Source organism: Protopterus annectens, chromosome 3.part1 (genome assembly GCF_019279795.1).
Source record: "Protopterus annectens isolate FY-2018-M chromosome 3.part1, PAN1.0, whole genome shotgun sequence".
NCBI lineage: Eukaryota > Metazoa > Chordata > Ceratodontiformes > Protopteridae > Protopterus > Protopterus annectens.
This window is the reverse complement of record NC_056732.1, coordinates 1,821,261,329-1,821,282,414: the sequence shown is the minus strand read 5'-3', so window position 1 is coordinate 1,821,282,414 and position 21,086 is coordinate 1,821,261,329. Positions and strand designations below refer to the sequence as shown.

Here is a 21,086-nt window from a genome sequence, read left to right as displayed (position 1 = left end):
TCCTTTCAAGGTGCTAGCATGACATACAAGCAATTATATTATCAGTAATTATAAGTAACACTTTAGTATTAGGAAAAAAAGTTAACTAATTAAAAGTCATTTATCTTTTAGTTTTTTCTTCTTTTCATTTAACGTCCAGTTGATAATTTCTGTAACTCTTTTCAACGATGTGCCTGCCCATTCCCTGTCTTCTAGTGTATCTAAAATGTTGTTTGATCTTATAAATGTCACTGCAGAGTCCAAGTCTTCAAAAATTTAAAACCATCACAGAGAAATATTTTCAGTCTGGTAGGAAGTAAATGGTGTACCTTTGTTTGCTTCTTAAGTTCTTTTATCAAAGGCATAAAAAGTTTTCTTTTTGTGATGACAGAAGGCGAGTAGTCATTGTCAAAGCGAATTATGTTATCTTTTATTTTAGTAGGTGACTTAGCCCAAGCAGATCTTAGAACTAGTTCTTTAGCTTGGGAATAGAGAAATCTCACTGTTACTGATTTAAATGAGGTGCTGTTTGTTTTTGATACATGATGAAACAAGAGATTTGTGTGCCTTTTCAATTCCATATGAAATGGCGTCTAGAAGGTCTAAGACACTAGGCAGCTAAGTATTTAAAAAATTCACCATGTTATTACCTTCAATATTATCCGGAAAACCAAAGAGCCTTGTATTATTCCTAAGTGACCTATTTTCCAGATCTTCAAGTTTATTTTGTAGTAAAGTATTTTACTTCAATAGATTCATAAGCCACGGTGGTACAGCGGTAGCGTTGTCGCCTCACAGCAAGAGGTTCTCCCATTCGATTCTCGGCCGGAGCGCCTTCTGTATGGAGTCTGCATGTCCTCCCCGTGGTTGAGTGACGTTCGAAGACATGCCTGAATGGGCGTGCCTTCGTTGAAGGTTGGGCATTGGGCTGTCACCTTGGCACCATAAAATCGACTGCCAATCATTAGCAGACCGGAGTTCCACTGTGGCAACCCCTAACCGGGAAAAGCCGAAAGAAGAAGAAGAAGAAGTTCAATATTGTTCTCTCTTTCATGAGCCCTTCGGTCTGTCATTTAGAGATTGTTCAATACCTGAAATCTGAGATTTCTGTAGTTGTAAATCTTCATGTATCAGGGACATTTGTTTTGAGCATTTTTCTTTGAAATGTTTGATTTTGTATCCATTCTGTCTAGTTTCAGTGACAACTCTTGAATGTTTGTTAAAAGAGACTGAAACTCTTTTTTTAAGCAAAGAATCATGAGAATTAGATTTAGAGAAGCTCATTCTTTGTCAGTGTGATGGTAAGAACTTTTCAGATAACTGTTTGACAAGAAAAGTCCAATAAATGTATGACATTTTTTAATACAATCCCAGGTTGTACTTGGTGGTATCAGATTCAGTATAACTATCTCGAATAGGGTTGTTTAAAAATAAAAAATGATGTCAGAAATCTTTAAAGTGGTACAGCAAAAGAAAACTGCTGTTACTCAGAGCACATGTTGGCCATGCTCCCCTCACATTATACCAATCTTAAAAAATGGTTTATGTAGTATTTTACATTGCTATATACATTTCATATCAATTTGATAGTGACATACTTGAAAATCAGACATGTACATAAGTTCCGTACAGGCAGTTGAAGAGTTACTAGAATGCAGTCAAACGAATGAGCATGAATTACACAAATGTAGTGTTAGGAAATAAAATAACTAGCCAGGAAAAGTGCAGGTACAGAGCCATGTGTTCCTGAAGTGTGATTTTAGAAGTTTTTTGAATTGTACTGTAGACCAGTTAGAGGTTATTTCAGTAGGTAGTGTATTACATATTTTAGGAATGAAGTTTGAGAAGAGTGATTCTCTGGCTGAGTTGTTGGCTTTGGTGATGTCCAGAAGTAGTTTATTACTAGAACGGCGAGCTCTACTATTGGAGTGTGGCTGTAGAAGATTCTGGAGAGCAGAAGTTTTTTCTGGTTGATGCAGGATTTTGTGGGCAAAAGTTATTTGATTAAAAATTAGTAGTTGAGGGAGCTTTAGCCAGTTCATTTGCTTAAGGGATGAGCAATGATGTGACCTGTGTGAGGAGTCTGTGATGTATCTGGCAATTTGTTTTCTTACAGGATTTCAGTTTGGTTAGATCAGTTTTTCTGAAGTTGGTTAGAATTGGTGACATGTAAAGGAGACTTGACATGAAGTGTGTGCGAGTGATGGTAGCTTTTGTGCTTCTTGTTAGGAATTGTTTGTTGTGCATTTTCTTAATCGTTTAATATATTTGAATATCAAATTTCAAGTTATTGTCAATTTCAATGCCTAGAAGTTTAGTGTTGGTTACTGGAGTGATTATGGTTTTATTTTTGGATATGATATTGAATGAGGGGGCTTGATGTGGTTGACCTTATAGGGTTGAAGAGAAGGTGTTTGGTCTTGTTAGGGTTAAGGATAAGATGGGTGTTAGTATGCCAAGTTTCAACGCAAATAAACACCAATCACAGCCAAAGTGTCACATAGTTCACAACACCAGTGTGCCACCCAGCAACAGCCCCTAAGGCAGGACAACGTACCTAACACTTTAGTCATAGGTGACTCCATAGTCCCGCACACTGATGTCCCACTCACCAGGTTGAACAAGGAGAAAATTACAGTCAGCTGCATGTCGGGTGCCAGGATCCACCACATAACACATGCACTCAACTCACTCCACAACAAGTACAAATATGACTCTGTCATTGTCCATGTTGGAGTGAATAACTTGAGACGTACCTCCCTGGACTACATGAAAAGAAACATGGAAGAGCTCTCGGATCATGTGGCCCAGGCAGGTATGACCCTAGCCCTGAGTAGCATTGTGCCTTCGCCCAGAATGATACCACAATATAAGGGCAAAATGATTGACTTCAACATTTGGCTAAGTTTCTGATGTCATTCAAAGGGGATCCAGTATCTGTCTGCCTGGGACGACATGATCGACATACCACGATGATTTGCTAGAGATGGTCTGCACCTGTCGCCCCTGGCATTCAGGTTACTGGCTAAGGCTCTTGTCACCCCTATAGTACCTTTTTTAGGCAAAGTTCAAAGGACAAAACCACCACCGTAACAGGTACAAGCATGCAAAATCTGAAGGTAATGCTACTCAATGCTAGAAGTCTAAACCTCAAAATGCACTGTCTCGAGGCACTCCTAAAAATGGAGAACATCAATATTTGTGCAGTAACTGAGACCTGGTTCACGGCTCCAGAGAGCACCCCTGCAATACCAGGCTACAACTCTTACCACACTTTTCGGCCAACAAACCAGGACCGAAACACTAAAGGTGGAGGAGTGTCAATATTCACCAAGGATATTCACACCACCAGGCTAGTTGCCCAACACAATGCGTCTGAAATTCTCCAGGTGCAACTAACACTAAGTAAGACTGCAATCCAAATTGTAGCTTGCTACAGATCCCCCAACATACCCCAAGATTCTCACTACACCTTTCTAAACATACTGGAAAATATTAAGATAGAACCAAACACCCTAATACTGGGTGATTTTAACTACCCTGCCATTAACTGGGAAAACTACTCCTGTACCAACACCTTTGCCCAATGATTCTTGGAATTCATAACTTCCAACGCTGTGGATCAACTAATCCATAGTCCCACCAGGGGCTCCAATATCCTAGACCTGGTCATTACCAACATGGGAAATCGATGCTCCACACCTATGGTCACCCCCTCGTTAGTCAGGTCTGACCATAAGCTAATAACCCTTAACATCCACAACGAACCCCCAACCCCCAGTAAGGAAACCTCCATAAAAAAACTTCTCCAAAGCCAACTTCATGCTACTCAAGTCAGAAGTGACAAACTTCATGACACCCATGCAGATGGGAACTGAAAGTTCAACTGCTGAATCCTACACTAAGGCACTGTATGAGCACATCCACTCATGCATGAATCGTGCCACTTCAAATAGAACCAAGATGCTCTCATCCAAAAAAAGGAAGCCAATCTGGTAGTCCTCTGCTATAAACAAACTTTACAACAAAAGGAAGAAACTGTTGCAGAAAAGAGGAAAATCCCAGGATGCAAAAAACTCACTTACCAGCCTCAGTAAGAAACTGAGATCCCTCATAAAATCCTCCAAAGCTGGTTAAGAAAACAAAATTGCCAAAGATGCCAAAGACAACCACAAGGTGTTCTATAACTATGTCAAGAATCTAAATGGCAATGCTCAGATCTGCTCTGAGCTAAAACAGAATGGCATTAAATATACTGATCCCAAGGATGTTGCCAATATCCTGGCAGATCGATTCAGTGCCAACTTCACCCTCCTCTCACCCCCCAAATGGCCCATCTCAATTCCGGAAGATTGCCAAATTTTGGTAATAACGGCCACACAGGTAAAAAACGCACTCTCCAAAGCTAAGAATACAGCATCCATGGGACCAGATGACATCCTGGGCTGTGTACTGCATGAACTACAATATGAACTGGCACCTCACCTAAGTGTCATGTTTAATCATAGCCTCACCTCAAGTTTTGTGCCCACTGAGTGGCGCAGAGCTACAGTTATCCCACTCCACAAGGAGGGATCCACCTTGGATCCTGGAAACTACTGTCCCATCAGTCTGACGAGCCTTATCTGCAAGGCCATGGAGCGTATTATCATGGAACTTATAAACAAAGACATTGGCAACATTCAAACACTTGACCCCACCCAGTTTGGGTTCGTGAAGGGCCGATCTTGTCTCCTGAACCTAATTGACTTCTTCGAATCAGTCTCCAGAGCCATGGACAAGGGTAAGGTGGTCCACACAGCCTATCTAGACCTTGCCAAGGCATTTGACACCATCCCCTACTCTGGAATCATAGATAAACTTACTAAGCTGGGCATTAAACCCTACGTCACCCAATGGGTTGCTAACTGGCTTACTGATAGAACCCACACTGTAAAAGTAGCCGACTCCAAATCCAGCTCCAGACAAGTGACAAGTGGAGTACCTCAGGGTTCAGTCCTGGGACCGCTCTTGTTTGGCATCTACTTCTCTGAAGTACAGGCCAACACTAAGAGACTCTGGCTAACAAAGTTCGCAGATGACTGCAAACTGGGAGCCATTATTGAATCTCCAAATGATGTGGATACTCTACAAAAGGGCTTTACAGAAACAGATGCTTGGTGCCAGTGCCATGGGCTCAAGCTCAGTGCCAAGAAATGTATAGTTATCCCCTTTGGGAAAAAACATGTACCCGTGAATTACCATATAGGTGGCAGTACACTAAACACCGAAAGTGTGATAAGAGACTTAGGGACACAGGTGGACAGTGGTCTCACCTTTGATAACCACATCGCCACAACAGTCAGGAATTCCTTCTATATGGCACACCTCATCACTAAGGGTTTTTCATCCAGAATAAAGGAGGCCATTGTCCCACTGTACTCATCCCTCATTAGACCCATTATAGAATACAACGCCCCGTTTGGTATGTACCTGTCAAGACATCTGCAACAACTGGAAAGGCCACAGAAATACCTCACTAAAGGAATCACAGGCCTAAAGCAGATGCCGTATGCTGACTGCCTTAAAAAACTCCAGCTATACTCTGTCGCATATCGTCTACTCAGAGGCGATCTCTGCTTAACATACAAGGCCATGTCAAACCCAGAGCTGTTGGACATGCTACACTTAAAGAAATCCCAATCCCTCAGAGCCAGACGCTCCAGGGATCTAAACCTTGTCATCACAATAAACAAAACATGCTGGAGGGATAGGTTCCTGACCCAGAGACTCCCCAGACTTTGGAATAGATTGCCCATACATGTCAAGCAAAGTACCTCCTTGGCCCTCTTCAAAAGGAACCTTGACGATTGGATGGGAGAAAGAAAATTCACCCCGAGGATCACGTCAGTTGCCCTGCTAGACAGGGGTCCAGGGAAGTAAATAGTGTGGGAAGAAATAGCCAGGGAATTGTTATGGCTAGGCTTGTATAGGCCCTAGGGCTGATAGCCTAGTACCAACCTATGAACCTGTGAACAGATAGAAAAGAATCTTGGGTTATAGAATTAAGGTCTTGTAGGGAAGGGGCTGTGCATATTAGGGTGGAGCCATCTGCTTATTGGATCACTGAAGCATGTAGAGTAGTCGTATGGTGATTGTTGGTAAATAAATAGAACAGTAGAGGTCCTAGGATCGAGCCTTAGGGAACTCCTAAGGCAACAGGAAGAATTGGGGAGAGAGAGAGTGCATTGCTATGAAACGACCTGCTGCTGTCTGGATAAGTAGCTTTTGAACCAAGTAATGGAGAACTGAATAAGATTTAGGTCAGTGAGAACACTGATAAATGTAAAGCATTAAAAGCGAGAAAGAGATGGGGCAAGAGAATTTATTAGTGAGTATTGATATAAATGAATATTTCTGAAATTCACTGTCAGGAAAACAGTGTTGAAATAACATTCATATCAATAAAGCAAAATAGGCAAGTATGTGGGAAAGTTTTTAAGTCTTTTTAAGTTACATGACCTAGCACTGGTCATTCCAAGAGACAGCACAATGGACCAATAGTAAATGAATGTAAAACACAGCCATTTGACTGCAGATGTAGCCAGTCTTTATCCATGGTTGACGACTAAGTTGTTTGTTTGTCCATTAGCTAGGTAGGAATAAACCAGTATAAACATAGTATAAACCTCTGTAACGATTCCTGATTATTTTCAGGTTACAACATCCCAGTGGACCAGCTGTGGTTAATTATTAAGAAACATGAGACAATTCCACCTGGTGACAGTGAAGAAGGAATGATGGTTCAACAAAAGCAGCTTCCTGGTAACAGCACTGACAGTAAGTACATGATCAGTTAATTACAGTTTTCAGTCTGGTAACAGCACTGGCAGTAAGTACATGATCAGTTAATGACAGTTTTCAGTCTGGTAACAGCACTGACAGTAAGTACATGATCAGTTAATTACAGTTTTCAGTCTGGTAACAGCACTGACAGTAAGTACATGATCAGTTAATTACAGTTTTCAGTCTGGTAACAGCACTGACAGTAAGTACATGATCAGTTAATTACAGTTTTCAGTCTGGTAACAGCACTGACAGTAAGTACATGATCAGTTAATTACAGTTTTCAGTCTGGTAACAGCACGGACAGTAAGTACATGATCAGTTAATTACAGTTTTCAGTCTGGTAACAGCACTGACAGTAAGTACATGACCAGTTAATTACAGTTTACAGTCTGGTAACAGCACTGACAGTAAGTACATGATCAGTTAATTACAGTTTTCAGTCTGGTAACAGCACTGACAGTAAGTACATGATCAGTTAATTACAGTTTTCAGTCTGGTAACAGCACTGACAGTAAGTACATGATCAGTTAATTACAGTTTTCAGTCTGGTAACAGCACTGACAGTAAGTACATGATCAGTTAATTACAGTTTTCAGTCTGGTAACAGCACTGACAGTAAGTACATGATCAGTTAATTACAGTTTTCAGTCTGGTAACAGCACTGACAGTAAGTACATGATCAGTTAATTACAGTTTTCAGTCTGGTAACAGCACTGACAGTAAGTACATGATCAGTTAATTACAGTTTTCAGTCTGGTAACAGCACTGACAGTAAGTACATGATCAGTTAATTACAGTTTTCAGTCTGGTAACAGCACTGACAGTAAGTACATGATCAGTTAATTACAGTTTTCAGTCTGGTAACAGCACTGACAGTAAGTACATGATCAGTTAATTACAGTTTTCAGTCTGGTAACAGCACTGACAGTAATTACATGATCAGGTAATTACAGTTTTCAGTCTGGTAACAGCACTGACAGTAAGTACATGATCAGTTAATTACAGTTTTCAGTCTGGTAACAGCACTGACAGTAAGTACATGATCAGTTAATTACAGTTTTCAGTCTGGTAACAGCACTGACAGTAAGTACATGATCAGTTAATTACAGTTTTCAGTCTGGTAACAGCACTGACAGTAAGTACATGATCAGTTAATTACAGTTTTCAGTCTGGTAACAGCACTGACAGTAAGTACACGATCAGTTAATTACAGTTTTCAGTCTGGTAACAGCACTGACAGTAAGTACATGATCAGTTAATTACAGTTTTCAGTCTGGTAACAGCACTGACAGTAAGTACATGATCAGTTAATTACAGTTTTCAGTCTGGTAACAGCACTGACAGTAAGTACATGATCAGTTAATTACAGTTTTCGGTCTGGTAACAGCACTGACAGTAAGTACATGATCAGTTAATTACAGTTTACAGTCTGGTAACAGCACTGACAGTAAGTACATGATCAGTTAATTACAGTTTTCAGTCTGGTAACAGCACTGACAGTAAGTACATGATCAGTTAATTACAGTTTTCAGTCTGGTAACAGCACTGACAGTAAGTACATGATCAGTTAATTACAGTTTTCAGTCTGGTAACAGCACTGACAGTAAGTACATGATCAGTTAATTACAGTTTTCAGTCTGGTAACAGCACTGACAGTAAGTACATGATCAGTTAATTACAGTTTTCAGTCTGGTAACAGCACTGACAGTAAGTACATGATCAGTTAATTACAGTTTTCAGTCTGGTAACAGCACTGACAGTAAGTACATGATCAGTTAATTACAGTTTTCAGTCTGGTAACAGCACTGACAGTAAGTACATGATCAGTTAATTACAGTTTTCAGTCTGGTAACAGCACTGACAGTAAGTACATGATCAGTTAATTACAGTTTTCAGTCTGGTAACAGCACTGACAGTAAGTACATGATCAGTTAATTACAGTTTTCAGTCTGGTAACAGCACTGACAGTAAGTACATGATCAGTTAATTACAGTTTTCAGTCTGGTAACAGCACTGACAGTAAGTACATGATCAGTTAATTACAGTTTTCAGTCTGGTAACAGCACTGACAGTAAGTACATGATCAGTTAATTACAGTTTTCAGTCTGGTAACAGCACTGACAGTAAGTACATGATCAGTTAATTACAGTTTTCAGTCTGGTAACAGCACTGACAGTAAGTACATGATCAGTTAATTACAGTTTTCAGTCTGGTAACAGCACTGACAGTAAGTACATGATCAGTTAATTACAGTTTTCAGTCTGGTAACAGCACTGACAGTAAGTACATGATCAGTTAATTACAGTTTTCAGTCTGGTAACAGCACTGACAGTAAGTACATGATCAGTTAATTACAGTTTTCAGTCTGGTAACAGCACTGACAGTAAGTACATGATCAGTTAATTACAGTTTTCAGTCTGGTAACAGCACTGACAGTAAGTACATGATCAGTTAATTACAGTTTTCAGTCTGGTAACAGCACTGACAGTAAGTACATGATCAGTTAATTACAGTTTTCAGTCTGGTAACAGCACTGACAGTAAGTACATGATCAGTTAATTACAGTTTTCAGTCTGGTAACAGCACTGACAGTAAGTACATGATCAGTTAATTACAGTTTTCAGTCTGGTAACAGCACTGACAGTAAGAACATGATCAGTTAATTACAGTTTTCAGTCTGGTAACAGCACTGACAGTAAGTACATGATCAGTTAATTACAGTTTTCAGTCTGGTAACAGCACTGACAGTAAGTACATGATCAGTTAATTACAGTTTTCAGTCTGGTAACAGCACTGACAGTAAGTACATGATCAGTTAATTACAGTTTTCAGTCTGGTAACAGCACTGACAGTAAGTACATGATCAGTTAATTACAGTTTTCAGTCTGGTAACAGCACTGACAGTAAGTACATGATCAGTTAATTACAGTTTTCAGTCTGGTAACAGCACTGACAGTAAGTACATGATCAGTTAATTACAGTTTTCAGTCTGGTAACAGCACTGACAGTAAGTACATGATCAGTTAATTACAGTTTTCAGTCTGGTAACAGCACTGACAGTAAGTACATGATCAGTTAATTACAGTTTTCAGTCTGGTAACAGCACTGACAGTAAGTACATGATCAGTTAATTACAGTTTTCAGTCTGGTAACAGCACTGACAGTAAGTACATGATCAGTTAATTACAGTTTTCAGTCTGGTAACAGCACTGACAGTAAGTACATGATCAGTTAATTACAGTTTTCAGTCTGGTAACAGCACTGACAGTAAGTACATGATCAGTTAATTACAGTTTTCAGTCTGGTAACAGCACTGACAGTAAGTACATGATCAGTTAATTACAGTTTTCAGCGTGGTAACAGCACTGACAGTAAGTACATGAACAGTTAATTACAGTTTTCAGTCTGGTAACAGCACTGACAGTAAGTACATGATCAGTTAATTACAGTTTTCAGTCTGGTAACAGCACTGACAGTAAGTACATGATCAGTTAATTACAGTTTTCAGTCTGGTAACAGCACTGACAGTAAGTACATGATCAGTTAATTACAGTTTTCAGTCTGGTAACAGCACTGACAGTAAGTACATGATCAGTTAATTACAGTTTTCAGTCTGGTAACAGCACTGACAGTAAGTACATGATCAGTTAATTACAGTTTTCAGTCTGGTAACAGCACTGACAGTAAGTACATGATCAGGTAATTACAGTTTTCAGTCTGGTAACAGCACTGACAGTAAGTACATGATCAGTTAATTACAGTTTTCAGTCTGGTAACAGCACTGACAGTAAGTACATGATCAGTTAATTACAGTTTTCAGTCTGGTAACAGCACTGACAGTAAGTACATGATCAGTTAATTACAGTTTTCAGTCTGGTAACAGCACTGACAGTAAGTACATGATCAGTTAATTACAGTTTTCAGTCTGGTAACAGCACTGACAGTAAGTACATGATCAGTTAATTACAGTTTTCAGTCTGGTAACAGCACTGACAGTAAGTACATGATCAGTTAATTACAGTTTTCAGTCTGGTAACAGCACTGACAGTAAGTACATGATCAGTTAATTACAGTTTTCAGTCTGGTAACAGCACTGACAGTAAGTACATGATCAGTTAATTACAGTTTTCAGTCTGGTAACAGCACTGACAGTAAGTACATGATCAGTTAATTACAGTTTTCAGTCTGGTAACAGCACTGACAGTAAGTACATGATCAGTTAATTACAGTTTTCAGTCTGGTAACAGCACTGACAGTAAGTACATGATCAGTTAATTACAGTTTTCAGTCTGGTAACAGCACTGACAGTAAGTACATGATCAGTTAATTACAGTTTTCAGTCTGGTAACAGCACTGACAGTAAGTACATGATCAGTTAATTACAGTTTTCAGTCTGGTAACAGCACTGACAGTAAGTACATGATCAGTTAATTACAGTTTTCAGTCTGGTAACAGCACTGACAGTAAGTACATGATCAGTTAATTACAGTTTTCAGTCTGGTAACAGCACTGACAGTAAGTACATGATCAGTTAATTACAGTTTTCAGTCTGGTAACAGCACTGACAGTAAGTACATGATCAGTTAATTACAGTTTTCAGTCTGGTAACAGCACTGACAGTAAGTACATGATCAGTTAATTACAGTTTTCAGTCTGGTAACAGCACTGACAGTAAGTACATGATCAGTTAATTACAGTTTTCAGTCTGGTAACAGCACTGACAGTAAGTACATGATCAGTTAATTACAGTTTTCAGTCTGGTAACAGCACTGACAGTAAGTACATGATCAGTTAATTACAGTTTTCAGTCTGGTAACAGCACTGACAGTAAGTACATGATCAGTTAATTACAGTTTTCAGTCTGGTAACAGCACTGACAGTAAGTACATGATCAGTTAATTACAGTTTTCAGTCTGGTAACAGCACTGACAGTAAGTACATGATCAGTTAATTACAGTTTTCAGTCTGGTAACAGCACTGACAGTAAGTACATGATCAGTTAATTACAGTTTTCAGTCTGGTAACAGCACTGACAGTAAGTACATGATCAGTTAATTACAGTTTTCAGTCTGGTAACAGCACTGACAGTAAGTACATGATCAGTTAATTACAGTTTTCAGTCTGGTAACAGCACTGACAGTAAGTACATGATCAGTTAATTACAGTTTTCAGTCTGGTAACAGCGCTGACAGTAAGTACATGATCAGTTAATTACAGTTTTCAGTCTGGTAACAGCACTGACAGTAAGTACATGATCAGTTAATTACAGTTTTCAGTCTGGTAACAGCACTGACAGTAAGTACATGATCAGTTAATTACAGTTTTCAGTCTGGTAACAGCACTGACAGTAAGTACATGATCAGTTAATTACAGTTTTCAGTCTGGTAACAGCACTGACAGTAAGTACATGATCAGGTAATTACAGTTTTCAGTCTGGTAACAGCACTGACAGTAAGTACATGATCAGTTAATTACAGTTTTCAGTCTGGTAACAGCACTGACAGTAAGTACATGATCAGTTAATTACAGTTTTCAGTCTGGTAACAGCACTGACAGTAAGTACATGATCAGTTATTACAGTTTTCAGTCTGGTAACAGCACTGACAGTAAGTACATGATCAGTTATTACAGTTTTCAGTCTGGTAACAGCACTGACAGTAAGTACATGATCAGTTAATTACAGTTTTCAGTCTGGTAACAGCGCTGACAGTAAGTACATGATCAGTTAATTACAGTTTTCAGTCTGGTAACAGCACTGACAGTAAGTACATGATCAGTTAATTACAGTTTTCAGTTCTTCCCCTGTTTTTGTCTAAAAGTAAAGTAAGAAATCAAAATAGGTAAAAGATGAATGGAGTATATCCAGTAAGGATGTATGTATCAATCTAGCAAAAAAATCTTAAATTAGTTGAATAAGAAATTTCCTGAAATATAACAAGTACAGCAGTCTCATCAAAGCTGCTAGTTTTATTTTCAGAGGCTACTTTTTTAAATGTACATCACAAAAACCTTCAGATGTGGGAAGGTGATAAACTGAACAGTAATACAGAACACAGCCTGGTACTGAAGGTGGGGGATGAGCAGTACTGCAGAATATGGTGTGGTACTGAAGGCGGGGGCTGAGCAGTACTACAGAATGTGGTGTGGTACTGAAGGCTGGGGGTGAACAGTACTACAGAACATGGTGTGGTACTGAAGGCTGGGGGTGAACAGTACTACAGAACATGATTTGGTACTGAAGGCTGGGGGTGAGCAGTACTACAGAACATGGTGTGGTACTGAAGGCTGGGGATGATCAGTATTACAGAACGTGGTGTGGTACTGAAGGCTGGGGGTGAACAGTACTACAGAACATGATGTGGTACTGAAGGCTGGGGGTGAGCAGTACTACAGAACATGGTGTGGTACTGAAGGCTGGGGGTGAGCAGTACTGCAGAACATGATGTACTGAAGGCTGGGGGTGAGCAGTACTACAGAACATAGTGTGATACTAAAGGCTGGGGGGAACAGTACTACAGAACATGGTGTGGTACTGACGGCTGTTGTTGAGCAATAGTACAGAACATGGTGTGGTACTGAAGCCTGGGAGTAGCAGTACTGCAGAACATAGTGTGGTACTGAAGGCTGGGGGTGAGTAGTACTGCAGAACATGATGTACTGAAGGCTGGGGGTGAGCAGTACTACAGAACATAGTGTGATACTAAAGGCTGGGGGGAACAGTACTACAGAACATGGTGTGGTACTGAAGGCTGGCGGTGAGCAGTACTGCAGAACATGGTGTGGTACTGAAGGCTGGGGGTGAGCAGTACTACAGAACATGGTGTGGTACTGAAGGCTGGGGTGAGCAGTACTACAGAACATGATGTGGTACTGAAGGCTGGGGTGAGCAGTACTACAGAACATGGTGTGGTACTGAAGGCTGGGGTGAGCAGTACTACAGAACATGGTGTGGTACTGAAGGCTGGGGTGAGCAGTACTACAGAACATGGTGTGGTACTGAAGGCTGGCGGTGAGCAGTACTGCAGAACATGGTGTGGTACTGAAGACTGGGAGTGAGCAGTACTACAGAACATAGTGTGGTACTGAAGGCTGGGGGTGAACAGTACTACAGAACATGGTGTGGTACTGAAGGCTGGGGGTGAGCAGTACTACAGGACATGATGTGGTACTGAAGGCTGGGGGTGAACAGTACTACAGGACATGGTGTGGTACTGAAGGCTGGGGGTGAGCAGTACTACAGGACATGATGTGGTACTGAAGGCTGGGGGTGAACAGTACTACAGGACATGGTGCGGTACTGAAGGATGGGGTAGCAGTACTACAGAACATGGTGTGGTACTGAAGGCTGGGGGTGAACAGTACTACAGAACATGGTGTGGTACTGAAGGCTGGGGGTGAACAGTACTACAGGACATGGTGCGGTACTGAAGGATGGGGTAGCAGTACTACAGAACATGGTGTGGTACTGAAGGCTGGCGGTGAGCAGTACTGCAGAACATGATGTGGTACTGAAGGCTGAGGGTGAGCAGTACTACAGAACATGGTGTGGTACTGAAGGCTGTGGGTGAGCAGTACTACAGAACATGGTGTGGTACTAAAGCCTGGGAGTAGCAGTACTACAGAACATAGTGTGGTACTGAAGGCTGGGGTGAGCAGTACTGCAGAACATGGTGTGGTACTGAAGGCTGGGGGTGAACAGTACTACAGGACATGGTGCGGTACTGAAGGATGGGGTAGCAGTACTACAGAACATGGTGTGGTACTGAAGGCTGGCGGTGAGCAGTACTGCAGAACATGATGTGGTACTGAAGGCTGAGGGTGAGCAGTACTACAGGACATGGTGTGGTACTGAAGGCTGGGGCTGTGCAGAACTACAGAACATGGTGTGATACTGAAGGCTGAGCATGGGCAATACTGCAGAATATGTTGAGGCACTGAATAAGGCAAGGAATACACGTGAATAGGTTGTTCACTTCACATACCTCAGATACTGCAGATGTGCTTCCATCCTAAGCTAATAACTACAAAAAAAGCATATTATGTACTGGAGCTATATATTGAATGGTGAATATTTAATACATCATACAGTGATTGAAGATGTGGATTTAATTAAGCTCCTAGGTGTATGGGTAGATTCAGCTTTGAGTTTTTCAGATCATGTCACCCAATTAGTTAATGATAGTTATAAACTATTGGTTGTATAAAAATATTTATAAAGCATAGGAATTAAATGATGGAATCCTTGTTTATAAGTTACATTATATCTAAATTAGAATATAGAATAATAATATGGAAACATTATGAGAAAAGTAACATGAGTAAATTTGAAAGAGTACTGTTGAAATATAACAAGTACTTGCATGGAAGTGAAAGATTGAATTATGAAAGGTTAAAATATTTGACCTTGAACAGTGTCTTATACAGATATTTAAGAAGAAACTTATTTAGGTAAGTAGGGCATTCAGAAACTGTTACCTCTGGGAATGGGTGGGGTTATAAAAGAGTAGTAGGGAAGCATAGGATAACCTGTGTAGGAGTTTATATAAGAAAGAGAGGTGTGCAAAGGAATTCTTCAAATAAGTAAATGATGCCTGGAAAAGACTTTCAAATTATGTTAAAGCATACACTAGTTTGATATCTTTTTGTCATAAATCTTAGCCTACTATGGTTAAATAGTCCAAAAAGCAAACGCAACCAAAGTGAATAAAGGGTGGTCTAATACAAATTCGTAAAACTAAAAGCAATAAAAAGACCACCCAGCAGGGCTGTAGAATCAGTTTAATCACATAATATAAAATGTTGTAAGTGTTTCATGCCAAGAAGGTGCTTCCTCAGACCAAATAAAACATTGTATTGGAAATTTATAATTGCATTAAATTACATCTATTATTTAAATAAGCCACCTGATTTTTAACACCAGCTTCAAAGAAGCAATTTCATGCAAGTCTCTGCTTTTATCGGCTTGTAAATCTAAAATCCATTTTAATTCCACACGTTCGGTTTTATTTTTTTCATCATCCCCTCTCAAATTAAATGCATTAATTGCAAAACAAAGAACTTAAAAAAACATGTTTAGTTCCATAAATATTTAAACTTTTAGCTAAAGCATTCAACTGTTTATTCTTCTTTATATCATATTGATGCTCAGGAATCCGTTCTCTAAATGAATGATTTGTTTTGCCTACATAAAAGGATGAACAAAAAATACTAGTAGCTAAATGCATTAAATTTGAACTTTTACAATCTGCATAAAATTTCAAGTCATAACAATGACCAGTCTCAGGATGTCTGAAAATGTACATGCACTACAGCTATTATGTGGAACGGTTCCAGAATGCTCAGAATTTTTTTCCACATTTCTGGGTTGCCTATAGCATAATTGGCATTTGATAGACTTTGACGTGAAAGCGCTAACCAACATTTTTTTATATGTTATTAAATGAATTGTTCTAGAGCCCTGCTGGATGGTCTTTTTATTGCTTTTAGCTTCACTAATTTGTATTAGACCAGTCGTTATTCACTTTTGAAGCATGGCTGAAGGAGGAGATATAGAAATTGAATAAAATACAATAGAAAGAGAAATTTGTTCATGTTCTGACTGAATACATCGTACTGTGTGTGTGGAAGGTAATCCATTAGTCATGATGCTTTTGAAAATGACATATTCGAACCTGAATCAAATATAAAGCCACTTGATGTGAGTAGTTTATAATATGATATAAAGGAACTGGAAAGTAAACTTTTTAAGCTTAAAAGGCTGCAATGGCAGACTCCACTTGAAGGTGTGTATACATTTAAAGGTATTCCCAAGTGGACTGCGTATACTTAAGATGTCTGTATATGGGAATACTTTTCCGGATTTGTTAAAACAATGGCAGTCCCTGAATCTGGAGCTAAGTTTCAATTATATGAGACTTTTAATCAAGTTTTTTGCTTCCACTGAAATGCCTTTATCATCTGAAAGAAATGTTTTAAATTTGACAAATGAGTCAGTTAAACAGAAACTTGACTCAGTTTTTGACAATGCTGTTGCATATGAAACTAGATTACAAACAGCTAAACACAAGAAGCTGTTAGGGATATGTCTGATTTTCAGAAAAGACGTATCTTTTCTTGGCTGACAACAGAGAATAAGGCTGTTTCTAATGATACAGTAGCACAAGTAGCTCTTTCAGAAGAAACACCTAATGCTCCTAGAATGGCACTTAGTGCTGAAGTGCCAATTAAATGGAATGTGCACTATATATATATATATATATATATATATATATATATATATATATATATATATATATAGATAGATTCACTTCATTATCTCGAAATACTGAAATCTCGAATTTCAGTTTTTCGAGACCATGAAATCGAATCCACACAACACCGTGAAGCCCAAAACCACGAAATTCAAAACACCTAAAACACAGCACACACCAGACCACACATATACCACAGCACCCACAACACAACATAAACAAACAAAACACACATCCACAAATAAGTAGGGGGGGCAAGCCCCCCTGCACCCCCCCATGTGGGGGGGCTGCCCGCCACACCCTCTACTTATATATACTAACTCCAAGATCGCACAAACAGTAAACAAAAGCACGCACACACACACACACACACACACACACACACACACACACACACACATTCTACAGTCCCTCACACACACACACACACACACACACACACACACACACACACACACACACACACATCACACATATCCGCACACTCACATACACTCAAACTCCCACCCAAAACCCTTACAAAACACTCACTTACCTGACATAACACCTAAATCCACACATGGCATTGCACACCATCCACATACAATCCCGGACATTACGTAGCGTAAAGCCATAACCACGAATTTGAGATATTCGAATGCACGATTATGCACTTTCGCTATTTTCAGATTTCGACTTTATAGTCTCGAGATACTGAAATTCGACATTTCAGTATTTTGAGATTATAAAGTGTTTTATATATATATATATATATATATATATATATATATATATATATATACACACACACACACACACACACACACACACACACACACACACACACACACACACACACATGCAGTATCTGTTTCCCCTTTATCATTCCCTGTTGTACCAGAACCAGTGAGGCTGGAAGGTATGTTGAGACTGAGGAGATCCAAAAGTCAAGGGAGGAGAGGTCAGAAAAGAACAAGAACTCACGTACAGAAGACCATAGGTATATCTACACATAGCAAGGTGCTGAGAGCTTAGTATATAATATTCTTCTTTTACTTTGATATTGGATCAATTGAACATCTGAAATAAAGGCCTGTCCCTTATTCCTGCAACTAGATCTAATGTGGCTGACATTTTAATTCACTTGATGTTATTTGTGAGAAATGTTACACAGAAATGTTTAGTCCCTGCTACTCTGAATAATTCTTTATTTGAGAAACCCTGCACCTTTATGCCTATGCAGCATCCTCTTATGGAAGCTTTTTTTAAAATCTTGTGAAAAAAGATGCTTTTGGTGCCTTATCAAGTAGAAATAAGACTAGCTTTTTAAATATGACTTCGAATGAAGCAATAGCACAAGAATTACACGAACATGATTCCTTTGAGATTCATCCATCTGGCAAGGGGGAACTATAGTCTTTATGGATAGACAATTTTACTTGTATCAAATGAATATAATGCTTTCTGAGGATACTACTTATGCTAATTTGCTTATACTGCGGTGGTGGTGCTGCGGTAGCATTGTCGCCTCACAGTAAGACGTTGTCCTGTTCGATTCTCAGTTAGAGCGTCTTCTGTGTGGAGACATGCGTGAATGGGCGTACCTTCGTTGAAGGTTGTGCGTCAGGGCTGGCAACTCGGCATGTAAAAATCTACTGCCAATCATTAGCGGACCGGAGTTCCGCTGTGGCGACCCCTAACCGGGAAAAGCCGAAAAGACACAACTTCAAGTGAATGATTTGATAAAAGCTGTTAGAATGAGTTTGATTTTACATATAAGTAGTTTGATTATATCTGAATTAGGTAAATATTTTCAAGTTAATTCTCCTTTAGTTCCTGTGTTATATGGACTTCTCAAGATTCATCAAAATTTACATAACTCCCCTATGAAATCAATTGTTTCTAGTCAAGGCTGGTTGACTGAACCCCTTTCTATTTTTGTCAAAGTTTGAATTCAGTTAAGAATGTGTTAAGGGATACTAAGCATTTTGTCTCAAGTCTGTGAAATTGTTATAAACATTTTAATTATAGAGAAATGTATTTGTTTGTCACACTGAATGTAAATTCGTTATTTACTGTGATACCCAATGAATTGGGGATTGAAGTATTAGGGAATTTTTACTGAATTATACTGATTATACCAATAGCAAAATAAATTTGTTGTGCATTGGATTTGATTGTAGAAAATAATGTTTTTTGTTTAATGAGAAATGCTGTTTATAGAAAGTGGGTGTTGCAACAGCTATGAGAACACAATTTTGGCTTTATGGGAATTGACAATTGTTTTGACTGGCCAGCTGTTCACTAATTATCTCAAATTCTGTGTACATTTTGTTGATGATATTTTTTATTTGGATGGGATCAGTGTAAGATCTGTATACTTTTATTGAATTTTTGCATAACACTATGACTTTTTTGAAATTTACCGTCAAGCACTCTAACAATTTGATTGATTTTCTGGATTTATCTGTGTTTAAAGATGATGATGGTTGTATTAATTCTACTTTCTATAAAAAAACCTGCAAAAAGAATACTACATTACACAGAAGTGATATGCATCCTCTCCATGTATATAAGAATGTTTTAAAGGGTCAGTTTATTAGAGTTGCTGGGCTAAATAATAATGACGGAATTCTTAAAATTTCAGTGACATGCATGAATATTTTCTGCAAAGGGGTTATTCAGAAAATGAAGTTGATAGTACAATTGCTGATGTTTTATCAAATAGAAAAAACTACTGCTAAACTGTTTTTCTCTGAATTGGCAGACACAGGGAATATAATTTAATAATATCTCAGGTTATCAAAATGATTTTCCAAGAGTTACTTTAACGTTTTCTAATGATGTTGATGTAATATGTAATATAGTTAAAAAAGAACTAGCCTATTTTGACAGCGAATGAAGTTTTTAAGATAGTTTTCTGTTAAAAATAAGAAGTCTATAAAACACCAATTCTGCTATAGGCAACCCAGAAATGTGGCAAAATTCTGAGTATTCTGGGACCTTTCCACATAATAACCGTAGTGCGTGTAAATTTATTTTATCTATTTCTGTAATCTGATATCCTGAAAATGCTCAATGTTATGACTTGAAATTTTATGCAGATTGTAAAAGTACAAACTTGGTGTATTTAGATACTTGTATTTTTTTTTACATCTTTTATGTAAGATAAATGAGCTGTTCATGTAGCGAATGGATTCTTGAGCATCAGTACGATATAAAGAAGAATAAATAGTTGAATGTTTCAGCTAAACATGTAAATATTTATGGAAATAAGCATGTTTTTCAAGTTCCTTATATTGCAGTTATGCATTTTAATTTAGAATTAAAATGGATTTTAGATTTACAAGCTGATAATGGCAGAGGTTTAAATGAAATGGTTTCTTTAAAGCCGGTGTTAAAATCATTTGACTTATTTAAATAATGGATGTAACTTAATGCAATTTATTTATAAATAAGCAATGTTTTATTTGGTGTGTGGAAGTAGCATCATGGCATGAAACTGCTTATCAACTTTTATTTATATGTTATTAAATTAATTGTTCCACAGCCCTGCTGGGTGGTCTTTCTACGGCTAAATAGTTTTTCTAGTGGTCCTGAAATGTCATGTTTCATGCTATTAAAGACGCATCTTGGAATATTGTCAGGTCCCATTAATACAGTGTCTTTGGACTTGATGAGTGCATTGACGAGCTGTTCCCTAGTGATAGTGTAGGCAGCTATGGTTGGGGGTATTCCTTGAGGGGTGTCTGGGGAAGAATGTGAGGTAAAATTGGAGCTGAAGTTATCAGCTGGTAGAGTTTCTATATCCTCTGGCTCAATATAGGTATCTCCATTTGCAATTAGTTTGACACACTGTTGTGTATTGCCTTTGAGTTTTTGGACAATACTTTGCTGTTGCCCCTAACCTGGAAGACTACTTTTACCTCATATTTGCCTTTGGTAGACTAATGTGTACCCTGAGTTGTTTATTTAGTTTATTGAGGGAGTTCATACCTTGCTCTACATTACATTCCCTGTTTTTGCCATGATTTTATTCCTTTTATTATA

The 21,086-nt window shown here is 38.7% G+C and overlaps 1 protein-coding gene across 1 annotated transcript in view; it reads left to right on the top strand.

The window, feature by feature from the left end:
- The window catches only part of LOC122797885 (gastrula zinc finger protein XlCGF57.1-like), a 163,643-nt gene that overhangs the window by 119,606 nt on the left and 22,951 nt on the right, over positions 1-21,086 (top strand). Inside the window, exon 5 of the mRNA XM_044066404.1 lies at positions 6,676-6,798. Coding sequence (XP_043922339.1) covers positions 6,676-6,798 — 123 coding nt within the window. The remainder of the gene's footprint in view (positions 1-6,675; positions 6,799-21,086) is intronic.